We start from the raw sequence: 15,215 nt of genomic DNA, 5'->3' as shown, positions 1-15,215 counted from the left end.
AAAGTAAACACACAGGTCAAGTACGGTGCACGAAATATATATATTATATAAATAAACCTTTGTTTTAAATATGTGAGAATTTTTTTTAATGAGGTCCTTTTCTTACCTCCTTGGGGAAAAAACTGCGAGTAGATGGTCTTGAAAGTTTCCTCATCGACCAGGCCACTCGGGCATTCCTGAAATGGAAAGAGAAGAAAAAGACTCATTAAAGGTCTAATTAAACCCACAGCCGCACTCCTCGCTGTCCTAAATCTCTGCTCACGTCACGCTTCAGATGATTTAATGCTGTGTCTGAGATCGGTTGGGTTTGTGTTTGACCTCAAGTTAAGATCTAGATTTTAGACCTGAGCCTTTCTTTCTTCAGCAGGAGTAGAAAACGACGCGAACGTTGTGTTTATGTGGATGCTAATAGTACTAAAGTACCCGTGAAATCAATATCGGTGTTTTGTACCCATCCCTTACAAAAAATAGCTATGAATAAACTCTCGTTATAATTTTACAGCTCTGTCACAACAACGTAAAGTTTTAATGATTCATATGTATTTCACGATCATCCAATTAAATCCTCTTTTAAACCATATAAGTCTTGCCCAAGAGTAGTAGCTTGTTAAAAGTAAACATGATTCCTGGATGTGTTCTTGGCTCTCCATCTTTCCACACACTGTTCCCTTTTGCAAACTGGTTGGAGTTTTGAAGAGGGTGGAGTTTGTACGAGGTCGCGGTTATGTCGTAGACAATTTGCGGAGAAGTTTTACCAGGTTCTTCTCAGCTGGAATACGGTGCGTCACTTGATATATCATAGACTGATCTTTGCTGTTCTCTTCACATATTTACCGTAGCTAGGCTATAGGAAGGTGTGTTTAGATTCTGCGAGGGTGTGATGGATCTCAAATGCTGTCTTGGAAGTCAATCAAGCAGCAAGCACTTCACTTTAAAAAAAATAAAAATAAAAACCCCTAGTACTAATGTTTAAACTAACTAAGAGCTAACTAGCAGTTCCAGTCAGTGCTCAGCAGGTTCTCACGTTTTTGAAGCCCCTGTAGAGCGACTGCAGCTCCTTGCGGGTGAACTTGGTCTGAGCCTGCAGCTGCTCCAGGCCCTCGGGTTGGTGCCTGACAGTGGCCAGCTCCAAGTCGCTGTCGCTGCTGTCTACGGGAGAAAAAGAGCGATGGAAGACAGAAGAGGGGCAGAGAGTGAGACAGAGAGGGAAGTTAGGAGGGAGGGAGGGAGGGATGGCGGTAAGGACACAGGTGAGGAAATGGGATGCAGGTTAAACGGACAGAATGGAGTGAACGACCGATGGTAGTGAGGGAGGAAGGGAAGGAAGGAGTGAGATCAAGAAAGAGTTAGCACAGTAGTGGAAGAAGAGTAAAGAGAGAGAAAAAGAGAAAGGGAAGCCTTGCTCTGGTTCTGTGTGATTGGCTAATATGAAACTTTAACAAAAACAACAACAAAACATAGCCGCAAGTGGCGATGAAGGGCCCAAGCACCTCCGGTATACCAAGTCTGGCATGAATCCAACAAACTGCCTCGGAGGAGAACGTCAAAATGTAACACGTGTCAAAATGCACAAAGCCAAAAATAACTCACTTCCTGTTCTTGTGTCTAATACAATGTACATTACAATTTTGTTCATCTTGGGGCACCGCACACACCTACCAAATATGATGCAGATACCAGGCAAAAGTCTCAATGACATGTGGTGGCGCTACGGAGTCCCCCGGACACAAGCCTCTCTAGGTGAGTAGCAGTGGCCAGGACTGATGTGTGTACCAAATTTCATGAGCTTTCAACCATGGGAATCACCTCAAAAATGGCCAAGTCTTGAAAAAAAAAAACTAGAAAAGCACTTGGAGAGCGCAGACCTCCACCAAGAATCCTTTAAAAAATTCCGGGTTCCAGAAGGTGATCCGGATCACCGCCAGAATTTAATGGATTGTTACTTGTGCCCAGTCACACCTCTGGAAAAAATTTCAGAGCAACCCGTTCATAACTTTTTCCATAATGTTGCTAACAGACAAACCAACAAACAAACAAACCAACCAACGCTACCGAAAACATAACCTCCTTGGCAGAGGTAATAAGTATCCTTTGGAAAACAATACAGCCTTGCACTTCGGTGCAGTGCCCTCTGGTGGACACCAGAGGCTGTGTACCTCCAGTGCTCGGGCCCTATAAAAACAAAAAAAACAAAAACAAAAAGAAGCATGTGACGAATATCACGCTTAGTTCCATAGATCCAAATATTCCGTCTCTTATTTTTGTAAAGCTAAAAAGCGAGGGACGCTTATAGCCTCCAGATTAGCATCATGCACACTTACTAAAACGGTTTGTGGTTTGTGGGTTCTGAACAAAAGCAACTCTCAGAGCTAAAAGCAGTCTTGGAAACTGAGTCAGCATCCGAGTAAGTTCAGGTAGGAGGCGTGACCTAAAAACCAAATATTAGGGTTGTACATTAGAAATGACTCATACGTAATATACTCATACTTCCAATTTGATTGGAGCGCAGGTGGCCAAGTGGTTAGAGCGCTTGACCGCTAAGCGAACGGTCCCTGGTTCGAGCCTCGGCTCGACGGGGATCTGGGGCTCGCTCCCTGTCCACCCAGCAGTGAATGGGGACCTGGTGGAAACACTGGGGAAGTTAAAGGCGGCGAGGAAAGGAACTGGCCACCCTATCTCACTATGCCGATGGCCCAGGACAAGTGCGCTCTCTAACAGGCACTCCCCCAATGTACGAATCGTATATGGGACTCCCCTTTGCCTTTTTTTGCCAATTTGATTTGTCGGATTTGGTGTGTGTGTGTGTGTATATATACACATACATACACATGTTTGGTTTTGTTTTCCATGAATCTAGAATCCTAAAGTACTCTTTGGCTTGTCCTTCTTAAGAAACCATGAAAGGAAACCGAAGAAAATGTCAAATATCCACAGAGCCCTTAAGAAACCCTGTACTCTGTGTCGTGTCTGATGATTAGAGCCGCGGTTCTACGTGTGCACCATGCTCAACCAGTGCTGAACAAACGTGTATTCCAGAGCAGAGAAAAGGATATTTAGCACAGACCGGAAAAGTCAACCGGAACCAATCACACAGTTAAAACAAAACAAAACGAAATGAAACACAGAGACACTAAATAAAACACAGAGACGCGTTCACGACAAAACAGCAAGACAGAAGAAGAAAAAGTGAACAGAGGAAACGGCTGGGTTGGTTTTCACCGTGCTTATGCTCACCGTCTTCACACACAGACGACAAAAAGCGAGTGAGGGAGAGAGGGACATGAGTGGATGGTAGAGGAAAGAAGAGAATGAAAAAGGAAAAAAAAAGAGAGAAGAGTCAAGTCAAGACTTTTTTTTGGCATAAACCATACATACACAGCAAACCGTGGTCAGAATATTATAAAACCAAGACTGAGAGCTCTGTCTCTCTTTCCGTCTGTCTGTCTCTCACCTGTCTCTGTGATGTCTATAAGGCCGAGTAAGTGCATGAGTTTGAGGAACATGAACACCAGGCAGACGATACCCACAGTCTGCAGTCCCTCCGTCTCCCATCTCACACTCATCCTCCGGAATATACACCTTCAACTTTGGGTTCTCTCTCTCTCTCTCTCTATCTCGGCGATTACACGCCGAGTGTCCGAGCCATTCTCAATTTAAAAAAATAGTAATCCTGTACACTTTTAAGAACGATCCGACATCTTTACCAGAAGAAAAAGAAAACATTTGACCCAACAAAATCCACTTAAAACGCTTTAAAAACGCCAAGCATGCTTTCCCGAGTAATCCAAAGTAACGTCACGTCAAGATCCAGGTGTGAGCCTTCTGTTTCCTCTCTCTCGTCTTTTCTTTTCACTCCTTCAATCTTCTTTCCATTCTGTGATCTAATTAACCTTTCACAGAGAAATCCACAGAGGCCTTTCAAAGTACAGTTTTATGACAAACACCCAGGAGACAAATTGTCCCAATTACACACAAAATCATACATGATGAACTTATTGCTCTTATATATATATATATACACACACACACACACACACACACACACACACACACACACACGAGATATACACTTACAACATTCTGGATTCTGATTGGTTCCTAAATTTTAATTTTAAATCTAACTCAAAGTGTGATATTCTTTAAAAAATAAAAATTGTCATCGTATAAGAAGGATTTAACACTTGTGTTGTGCTCTTAGAGGAAATTAATCAACATCAGGTGGAACCAATGGGTGGCACGGTGGTGTAGTGGTTAGCGCTGTCGCCTCACAGCAAGAAGGTCCGGGTTCGAGCCCCGGGGCCGGCGAGGGCCTTTCTGTGCGGAGTTTGCATGTTCTCCCCGTGTCCGCGTGGGTTTCCTCCGGGTGCTCCGGTTTCCCCCACAGTCCAAAGACATGCAGGTTAGGTTAACTGGTGACTCTAAATTGACCGTAGGTGTGAATGTGAGTGTGAATGGTTGTCTGTGTCTATGTGTCAGCCCTGTGATGACCTGGCGACTTGTCCAGGGTGTACCCCGCCTTTCGCCCGTAGTCAGCTGGGATAGGCTCCAGCTTGCCTACGACCCTGTAGAAGGATAAAGCGGCTAGAGATAATGAGATGAGATGAGATGAGATAATGAGATGAGATGAGGTGGAACCAAGCGGCAACCTCCGCTCCTGAAAAGTGAAGCCAATGCAGAAGTGCTAAAATCTGCAGTTCCTCGAATGGCCACTTGGGGCTGGCTCCAAAAGCGAGTCAATTCCCATCGACCCCCCTGGTAAAATGTCCAACTTTACAGCGAAAATAAACATGTTTACATCCTCGTACAAAAAATGGTTTCGGTCTCTAGAGTTAGTATACTGAGCCATACATTTATGCATAATTAGGGGCGGGACCAATTTGAGTGACAGCTGGGTTTGTGTCATCTTGTCCACCCCTTCATGACAACTGTATGGAGGGTGGATTTTTATATAATTCAGCAGTTTAAATTATATTGAGTCATACATTTATGCATAATTAGGGGCGGGGCTGATTTGAGTGACAGTTGGGTTTGTGTCATCTTGTTAGCTGCTAGAGAATGAAGAACTCAAGCCAAATTCACTGCAGGTGATGGATTTATGTAAATAATTTATGCAGCCGGTGATTTTTTTTTTTTGGTAAACTGGCAGCTGAGGTTCTGGTCTGTATCTTATGGAGCGGCTTCTTTTAGTTTAGCCAATAGCTTGTTGGCCAGCTTGCATAGCTAGCTTGTTAGCTTCGAGGTTAGTAGGCGTGTTCTAGCCGTACTATTCCAGCAGCCAGGCTTCATTATCCCCGCCCCTTTCTCCATTTCTGGACTAGCCAGGAGTTCAGTGGAGTCAGGTGTTGCCAAGATGGCGACGCCCGTAGCCTCTTTATTTGAGCTTCAAACCCACTCTTCAGAAATCCTATGAGTTACATCACAGAGGCTTTGTCCATCTATTTTTACAGTCTATGGACCCATAACTGTGCTTCTAAATATAAATATATAGAAGTCTACAACTGAGGATAAACCTAAAATAAGAAGGTTTCTCTGGTTTGCTCCACTGAAGGAACCGTTCAAGTGTCTCAGTGGATCCTTAGTACAGGTACTGAGTTTCTCCAAGATTTTCTTGGTTCCTCATAGAATCCATTTACCCTAAAGCTTCTCTGCTTTTTATTTTTCCCTCTGGAAAACCGTTAAAGGGTCTATGCAGGTCCATACAACTGTGTGTCTCCCTTTCAGAGAGGCGTTCACGTTGGCGTCCATCTATCACAAAGCGATCAATCAGAAACCTTAAAGGAACAGTCCACCGTACTTCCATAATGAAATATGCTCTTATCTGAATTGAGACAAGCTGCTCCGTACCTCTCCGAGCTTTGCGCGACCTTCCAGTCAGTCAGACGCTGTCAGACGCGCCGTCACTCCTGTTAGCAATGTAGCTAGGCTCAGCATGGCTCAGTATTTTTTGGGGCTGTAGTTAGATGCGACCAAACTCTTCCACGTTTTTCCTGTTTACATAGGTTTATATGACCAGTGATATGAAACAAGTTCAATTACACAAATTGAAACGTAGTGATTTTCTATGCTATGGAAAGTCCGCACTATAATGACAGGCGTACTAACACCTTCTGCGCGCTTCGGCAGCGCATTGATACGGAGCTCAGATATCAATGCGCTGCCGAAGTGCGCAGAAGGTGTTAGTACGCCTGTCATTATAGTGCGGACTTTCCATAGCATAGAAAATCGCTACGTTTCAATTTGTGTAACTGAACTTGCTTCATGTCACTGGTCATATAAACCTATGTAAACAGGAAAAACGTGGAAGAGTTTGGTTGCATCTAACTACAGCCCCAAAAAATACCATTGGCCATACTGAGCCTAGCTACATTGCTAACAGGAGTGACGGCGCGTCTGACTGCATCTGACTGACTGGGAGGTCGCGCAAAGCTCGGAGAGGTACGGAGCAGCTCGTCTCAATTCAGATAAGAGCATATTTCATTATGGAAGTACGGTGGACCGTTCCTTTAAAGTTTTTCTGTTTTGTTCCTGTGGGGAACTCAAAGAATGCAAAGTGCTCTGTAGATCCATGTAGTCTCCCTATCAGAGAAGGTTCTGAGAGAACCCTTAAGAAGATTCTGTGTAAAACTTATTTCGTTGATCATATTAGAGAAGGTTCCAAGAAGAACTCATTTATAATAGAAAGATGAAAGTAAAACACAAATTTTACTCTGGTTTGTCCTTCAAAGGGATTAGAGATTCTACTATGTAGAAGCTTACAACTAAGATTCTCCAATGCTAAAGGGTTCCAACTAGAACATAAACACTAAAGTTTCTTTAATTTGTGCCTCTTGGGATCCCTTGAAGGTTCTATGCAGATAGATACAACTAATTCCGGGATCAGACTCCATGATATTTTTGTCTTTCATGCTGATCACCATGCCAGATCATAGTGCTGTAAATTCTTGACGTGTCTTGGTTGGAAGACTGGCAACACTACAAATTTGACTCCGACCAATCATCATTTACGTTCTTGCGTTTCATCGGGGAGGAGGGTCAAGAAATCGTCAATCATGTCTGTCAAGGAAAACACTGTCAGATTTGTCAAACCAAACTAGGCGCAAAAATACCAAAAGTTCTGACATGCTCGACTTTTCGTCAGGGTTTCGTGGTGTGTCCCAGACACCACATCACTGTTCTTCGATTCTGTCACACTACATCATTCCCAACATCTACCATGTTCAGGCCAGACGCTGGAAATTTTCCATGATGACAAAATTGGTGTAGTCTGATCCTGGCATTAGTGTCTCCCTATCAAAGAGGGTTAAGAAAAACAATAACCCTTAAACAATAAGGTTTCTCTGATATGTTCCTCTGGGGAACTATTCAAGATTGTATGTAGAATCCTGCAGCTGAGTGTTTCTTATTATTCCAAGAAGACCCTCATTTCATAGAAGAAAGAATAACTCTAGAACCTTCGAGTTTTTCTGGTTTGTTCTTCTTGGGAATTCTTAAAGGTGCTCTGCAGATCCATCCATCCATCCATCCATCCATCCATTATCTGTAGCCGCTTATCCTGTACAGGGTCGCAAGTGAGCTGAAGCCTATCCCAGCTGATTTTGGGCAAGAGGCACCACCCTGGACAAGTCACCAGGTCATCACAGGGCTGCTCTGCAGATCCATAGAACTGATTTTTTTTTTTTTTGCCTGTATTTTATTAGACAGGGTTCCGGATAGAATTCATTTAGAACAAAGAATCAACCTAAAATACTAAAGGTTCTCTGGTATGTCCCTATGAGGAACTTTTAAATGTGTGCTGCAGAACCCTACAACTAACTGTGTTCCAGTCTTCTTCTTGAGTCACTGCGCAACAACTTTAGATTAAACTGTCCCTATCCAGTGTTGGATGCATTGTTTCGTACAAGGGGACAATGCTTCCAGGTCTTCTTAGGTTCAAGGATCTGGTAGATGTGGGCAAAATAGTAGATGTTGCATAGTCTGCTCCTCTCCACACAGGCAGCTGGTGTCATCATTCTCTCTATACCCCCACTTCACAAGGTTGGTTTTGCAGAATCCTACAGCAGTTCTCATACGGTTAAGACATGACCAGAAGGGCCATGCTTTGTTGGAGCCAGGGGGAAGGGTTTCCTTAGGGCTGATGGACACCCTGTGCGGTGCTTGGGCAAGATGTTTGGTCCACAGGGACAGTCGCTGGTTGTGAGGGCTGTTGTTCAGTGGCTCAACAGAATGTATGAAGCTGTGCCTTGATTTCAGCCTCTTTCCTGTTGGCACATGGTTGAAAAGAGGGTTGCGAGGATCACTGTGTTCTAGTAGAACCCATTTATCCCAAAGGGATAAAAATCTAAAACATAATTTCTCTGGTTTGTCTGGCTGGGACAGCCTTAAAGGTTCTATACAGACCCCAGCAACCGAGTGTCATCCGATCAGAGAGGGTTTCAAGTAGAACCCATTTAGCTGTATGATGAAAGGATAAATCAAAAAGACTAAAGATTTTTATGGTCTGAAACCCAGAAAGGCTTTGTACAGGTTTATAAAACGGTCTTCCTATCAGAGAAGCAAACCTAATACCCAGGTCAGAGGGCAGGCTGCAACTGGTTTTCAACTACTTGCATCTATCTGCGATAACAAAATTGCAGGTAGACGCAAGACGATGCGGATAATGGCAGTGTGTTGCAGAGGCTCTTTGGTAGAGGCAGGTTGACGCAAGTGGATCACGATCTGTTCGCATTTCAGCTGCGATTCGCTTCCAATTGGTGCAAATAGCAGGTTGACGCATGTAGAGGCAGGCGGTCGTGCAACGCTTGAGCGATCAATCGCAGGTTGAAGCAGGTAGTGGCAGCTAGACGCAGGGGAAGACAAGTTTTTAGAGATGGCTGCAATGTATCGCAGGTAGACGCAGACTGCACCTGCAGATAGTTTACAACAACCTGTGAGCAGTCTTATGGCCATCTCATCTCATCTCATCTCATCTCATCTCATTATCTCTAGCCGCTTTATCCTTCTACAGTGTCGCAGGCAAGCTGGAGCCTATCCCAGCTGACTACGGGCGAAAGGCGGGGTACACCCTGGACAAGTCGCCAGGTCATCACAGGGCTGACACATAGACACAGACAACCATTCACACTCACATTCACACCTACGGTCAATTTAGAGTCACCAGTTAACCTAACCTGCATGTCTTTGGACTGTGGGGGAAACCGGAGCACCCGGAGGAAACCCATGCGGACACGGGGAGAACATGCAAACTCTGCACAGAAAGGCCCTCGCCAGCCACGGGGCTCGAACCCGGACCTTCTTGCTGTGAGGCGACAGCGCTAACCACTACACCACCGTGCCGCCCGTCTTATGGCCATATAATTTTTAAAGCTTTTCTGTGCACTGCGTCAAGCTGCATCTAGCTGCGTCTGCTTCCGACTGGAATTCACTCTGCGACACCCTGCGATCGGCACAGATTCAGCTTAAAAACTCTGCATCTTGCAATACGTCTGACCACAATGAAGGATTTGACGCAAAATGCCTGCGTCCACCTGCGATCGGTCGCCACTTGGCCGATGGCAGGTTGCAGCATGCGTCTTTCTGCCGTCTAACCTGGGCATAAGAACCCTTAACTATAAAAAGATCCTTTGAGTTTGCTCTTAGAACAGTGGCGGAATACGAGGAAAATGGAAAAGGAGGAGAAAGTGATCAGGCTAATTAGGCACTTGAACACTTGAAGTTCGTTAAGGGTTCTTTGAGGGGTTGATTTATGTATAATTTTGTACCGCTTTACCCTTCAGATGCGCCCTGTTAAATATTTCTCTTTATCCGTTTGCTGTGTGCTTCTTTCTTATGTCTGCAACACACTATTTATAAAACTGTAATAAGAAAGTGTGTGTGTGTGTGTGTGTGTGTGTGTGTGTGTGTGTGTGTGTGTGTGTGTGTGTGTGTAAAGACCTCTGCTGACTGCCTGCAGGAATGTGACGTATGTGTGTGTGTGTCAGTCAGGAATATAGATCTCTCTCCATTAAGTGTATTTGCCTGTGTATTGACTCCAGGTATGGATCGTGACTAAGAGCGTTGGAAAAGTCCAAATAAAAAGACGACACATTTACAGCCGACTCTGTCTCTCACTCCACTTCAATACAAAAGCAGTCAAGGACATTCTGACTTTTTTCATATCTGAAAAAAGTCTCCATATCTGCTTTAGCAGGTTATTGGGTCGATGTCTGAAACTGTCCGAGAAACAATTGAAACAATTGTGGTATATAAAAGGGCTTGTTTAATCGGTGTGTGTATCAGCATGTAAGAAAAGAAACAGTTCACTTTCCCTGAAACAAGAACATTTTTGGACATCAGAAACGTCTCATTTAAAGGGGAGCAAAATCTAAACTTTCATAGTCATCTCTACAAGTCCTGTGTGCTGAAATGTAGAAACCTTGATCGAAAAACAACAACCAGAAAGGCACTCGGAGAGCACAGACCTCTGCCAAGGACAACAGTCAACTCTCCTACGATACGCAAACCTGCAACCACAACCACTTGGTATGTCTGGATATATTTCCAAAACTATTAGAATTATATTCCTACATGTGGATCCAAGAGGATTACTGGTACCCGTGAATGTGGATCGTGATATTGAGTGATCGTATTTCTACATCGGCTATGTTTCACCACTATTCAACTTCACTGCGATCTACTGGATGTCAAGATGTATAGCATTGTTGCGCGCAGACTTCCAGCAAGGCCAAATGTTGTATCTCTCAACGTTAGTGAAAGTGAAATGAAATTCATGGATCTGTCCCGTGACTTGGACCAATACCAAAATGTAATGGTTTCTTCCTTGGCCCATGCTACACCTTTCCAAAAGTTTCATGGAAATTGGGCTGGTAGGTTTTGTGCAATCCTGATTCAAGATCAACAGAGAGACAGACAGACAGGCAAACCACACCAAAAATATAACCTCTTTGGTGGAGGTCACAAAAAATAAAAATAAAACACCTTTGCTCCTCTTCATTGCAAAAAAAGTGAAATGATATTGAATATTGTAAAATTTACCTAGTATTTCTGATTATAAAATTAGCCAATAAATAAACCAATTGTAAGATCATTTGTAGACATTTCAAGCTTGAAACAGTCTTGTTCAGATAATTGTGCTAAATTCTCATCTCATCTCATTATCTCTAGCCGCTTTATCCTTCTACAGGGTCGCAGGCAAGCTGGAGCCTATCCCAGCTGACTACGGGCGAAAGGCGGGGTACACCCTGGACAAGTCGCCAGGTCATCACAGGGCTGACACATAAACACAGACAACCATTCACACTCACATTCACACCTACGCTCAATTTAGAGTCACCAGTTAACCGAACCTGCATGTCTTTGGACTGTGGGGGAAACCGGAGCACCCGGAGGAAACCCACGCGGACACGGGGAGAACATGCAAACTCCACACAGAAAGGCCTTCGCCGGCCCCGGGGCTCGAACCCAGGACCTTCTTGCTGTGAGGCGACAGCGCTAACCACTACACCACCGTGCCGCCCTGTGCTAAATTTAATAAAAGATTTTTATATATACACACTGTATATATGACAATAGAACACACACCAAGAAAAGGTCTAGACGATATAATATTAATTATATATCTGGTTTACTGTAATCATATAATAGGAAATATTAGATCAATTTAACTTTATTATTTCGTATTGCAGTGCACTTACAGTATCTATGTCTCTTAGACTGGTCTCTTTTTCTCTCCTCCTCATGGCTTTATTAAAGTGAAGACGTCACTGGAGCCTGTTCATTACTGTTCATCATTCTGTTAACAGCTCTGCTAGTTCTCGACACACACACACACACACACGAACCCCCTCTAACCACCACTTATCCTTCCCTGTTAATGGCTTCCATTTTAAATCCAATCCCCAAGTTGAAAGACTTTTCACCTGATGAATCAGTCTGAGATCAGTCAGAGCTGCAAGAATCCCAAAACCAGTGTGATGATTTCCCTCTAATGGAACACATGAGGAACTACACTCAATACAATGACGTCATACGTAGTAATCATGTTCAAATAAGCACACGTATCTCCTTTCTCTCATACACTGTCAGAAAAAAGTGACCGTATAAAGCACAGGGTGATCACTTCGAAACCCCTGCCTCGCAATTAAACGACTCACATTATTATTAGTTCATCTGGCCGACAGGTGATGAGTTTATGCCGTCGTGTGTCGTCCATCCGGCATCCGTCGTCCACATTTCACGAAAATCGCTTCTTCTCTCTCAATTCTTCACTAATTTTTATTCTTTTTGGCAGGAAGGTCGGTTTGCCTGGGGTGCATATAATAGCTTCTACCCAAATTTGCATAACTGCAATTAATAATGAAGATATGGAGTAATTAATCAATCCCTAATGAGCAGTTTCCACACAAATCACTTCTTCTCCCTCAATTCTTCACCGATTTTGATTCTTTCTGGCATGAAGGTAGGGGAACCTAGGGTGCATATAACTTCTAATAATTACAATTATTAATGAAGTTATGGACTAATGAAGCTTCAACAAAAATCGCTTCTTCTCAGTCAATTCCTCACCGTTTTGGATTCTTTCTGGTAAATAGGTCAGTATTCCTAGGGTGGATATCGCTTCTATATATATAGCTTGTACAGTGGGGCAAAAAAGTATTTAGTCAGCCACCAATTGTGCAAGTTCTCCCACTTAAAAAGATGAGAGAGGCCTGTAATTTTCATCATAGGCACACTTCAACTATGAGAGACAGAATGGGAGGAAAGAATCCAGGAAATCACATTGTAGGATTTTTAATGAATTAATTGGTAAATTCCTCGGTAAAATAAGTATTTGGTCACCTACAAACAAGCAAGATTTCTGGCTCTCACAGACCTGTAACTTCTTCTTTAAGAGGCTCCTCTGTCCTCCACTCGTTACCTGTATTAATGGCACCTGTTTGAACTCGTTATCAGTATAAAAGACACCTGTCCACAACCTCAAACAGTCACACTCCAAACTCCACTATGGCCAAGACCAAAGAGCTGTCAAAGGACACCAGAAACAAAATTGTAGACCTGCACCAGGCTGGGAAGACTGAATCTGCAATAGGTAAGCAGCTTGGTGTGAAGAAATCAACTGTGGGAGCAATTATTAGAAAATGGAAGACATACAAGACCACTGATAATCTCCCTCGATTTGGGGCTCCACGCAAGATCTCACCCCGTGGGGTCAAAATGATCACAAGAATGGTGAGCAAAAATCCCAGAACCACACGGGGGGACCTAGTGAATGACCTGCAGAGAGCTGGGACCAAAGTAACAAAGGTTACCATCAGTAACACACTACGCCGCAAGGGACTCAAATCCTGCAGTGCCAGACGTGTCCCCCTGCTTAAGCCAGTACATGTCCAGGCCCATCTGAAGTTTGCTAGCATTCGGATGATCCAGAAGAGGATTGGGAGAATGTCATATGGTCAGATGAAACCAAAATAGAACTTTTTGGTAAAAACTCAACTTGTCGTGTTTGGAGGAGAAAGAATGCTGAGTTGCATCCAAAGAACACCATACCTACTGTGAAGCATGGGGGTGGAAACATCATGCTTTGGGGCTGTTTTTCTGCAAAGGGACCAGGACGACTGATCCGTGTAAAGGAAAGAATGAATGGGGCCATGTATCGTGAGATTTTGAGTGAAAACCTCCTTCCATCAGCAAGGGCATTGAAGATGAAACGTGGCTGGGTCTTTCAGCATGACAATGATCCCAAACACACCACCCGGGTAACGAAGGAGTGGCTTCGTAAGAAGCATTTCAAGGTCCTGGAGTGACCTAGCCAGTCTCCAGATCTCAACCCCATAGAAAATCTTTGGAGGGAGTTGAAAGTCCGTGTTGCCCAGCGACAGCCCCAAAACATCACTGCTCTAGAGGAGATCTGCATGGAGGAATGGGCCAAAATACCAGCAACAGTGTGTGAAAACCCTGTGAAGCCTTACAGAAAACGTTTGACCTCTGTCATTGCCAACAAAGGGTATATAACAAAGTATTGAGATGAACTTTTGTTATTGACCAAATACTTATTTTCCACCATAATTTGCAAATAAATTCTTTAAAAATCAGACAATGTGATTTTCTGGATTTTTTTTTCTCATTCTGTCTCTCATAGTTGAAGTGTACCTATGATGAAAATTACAGGCCTCTCTCATCTTTTTAAGTGGGAGAACTTGCACAATTGGTGACTGACTAAATAATTTTTTGCCCCACTGTATATAGTGTATATAGCATGCAACATTTATTGCGCAAAGAAGGTGGCCCACTTTAGATCAAATCAAATCAAAATCAAATCAAGTTTATTTGTACAGCGCTTTTAACAATAAACATTGTCGCAAAGCAGCTTTACAGAATTTGAATGACTTAAAACATGAGCTAATTTTATCCCTAATCTATCCCCAATGAGCAAGCCTGTGGTGACGGTGGCAAGGAAAAACTCCCTCAGACGACATGAGGAAGAAACCTCGAGAGGAACCAGACTCAAAAGGGAACCCATCCTCATTTGGGCAACAACAGACAGCCTGACTATAATATTAACAGTTTTAACAGGTATAACCCTCAACTGTCCTCATGGGGCCGTCCTTCACAGGAGTGGGGCGATAAAACTCCGACCAGACACAGGGCACCAGGATGGATCAAGCAGGTCCGAGGGGCAGAAGAGGCCAGCATCTCAATCCCAGGATCAACATGTAACTCAGAGGGACTAGACGGGGCCGGAGTGAGCTACACCGTCATCCACGGTCTCGTTGTTATTTTGCATCAAAGTTGGGCCTTACAACAAAATTGTTGAAACACAACACAGAAATCAAGTATGAAAAATGACGCAAAGGGAAATGTGTTGGCTTTAGTGTTGGCTTGGAGCGCCGCCATATTCGGCGTTATTTAACAAAGAAAAAAAATCACATCATTGTTGATGCAGGGTGAAATTTTCTGTTAGGGAATGTAGAGTTTATGGAACATTTATGGAAGGAGTCTCTAGTGTCTGTGTGTTTAAAGGTGATAATACACAGGGTAACTTTTTGGGAAATGTTACCGGGCAATGACGCTTCGACACGTTCGCACTGAAATTGGGGCAACATCATTTCTATCTGAACGATTTTGATTGTTTTGGGCAACTTTTTACTATTAAGATCATCCAATCAGAGTGCTTGCAGTGAATCACATGACCACCTGAGAGCATCTGAAATTTTCAACAA

The 15,215-nt window shown here is 43.5% G+C and overlaps 1 protein-coding gene across 3 annotated transcripts in view; it reads right to left on the bottom strand.

The window, feature by feature from the left end:
• kcnip3a (Kv channel interacting protein 3a, calsenilin) overlaps nt 1-15,215 on the bottom strand; it is a 216,513-nt gene that overhangs the window by 24,583 nt on the left and 176,715 nt on the right. For all 3 annotated transcript variants that reach the window (XM_060931235.1, XM_060931237.1, XM_060931236.1), the window contains 2 exons: nt 1,025-1,149; nt 107-176 (listed from right to left, as the gene is read on the bottom strand). In XM_060931235.1, coding sequence (XP_060787218.1) covers nt 107-176; nt 1,025-1,149 — 195 coding nt within the window. The remainder of the gene's footprint in view (nt 1-106; nt 177-1,024; nt 1,150-15,215) is intronic.

Source organism: Neoarius graeffei, chromosome 10 (genome assembly GCF_027579695.1).
Source record: "Neoarius graeffei isolate fNeoGra1 chromosome 10, fNeoGra1.pri, whole genome shotgun sequence".
Taxonomy (NCBI): domain Eukaryota; kingdom Metazoa; phylum Chordata; class Actinopteri; order Siluriformes; family Ariidae; genus Neoarius; species Neoarius graeffei.
This window is presented reverse-complemented; position numbering and strand designations above follow the sequence as displayed.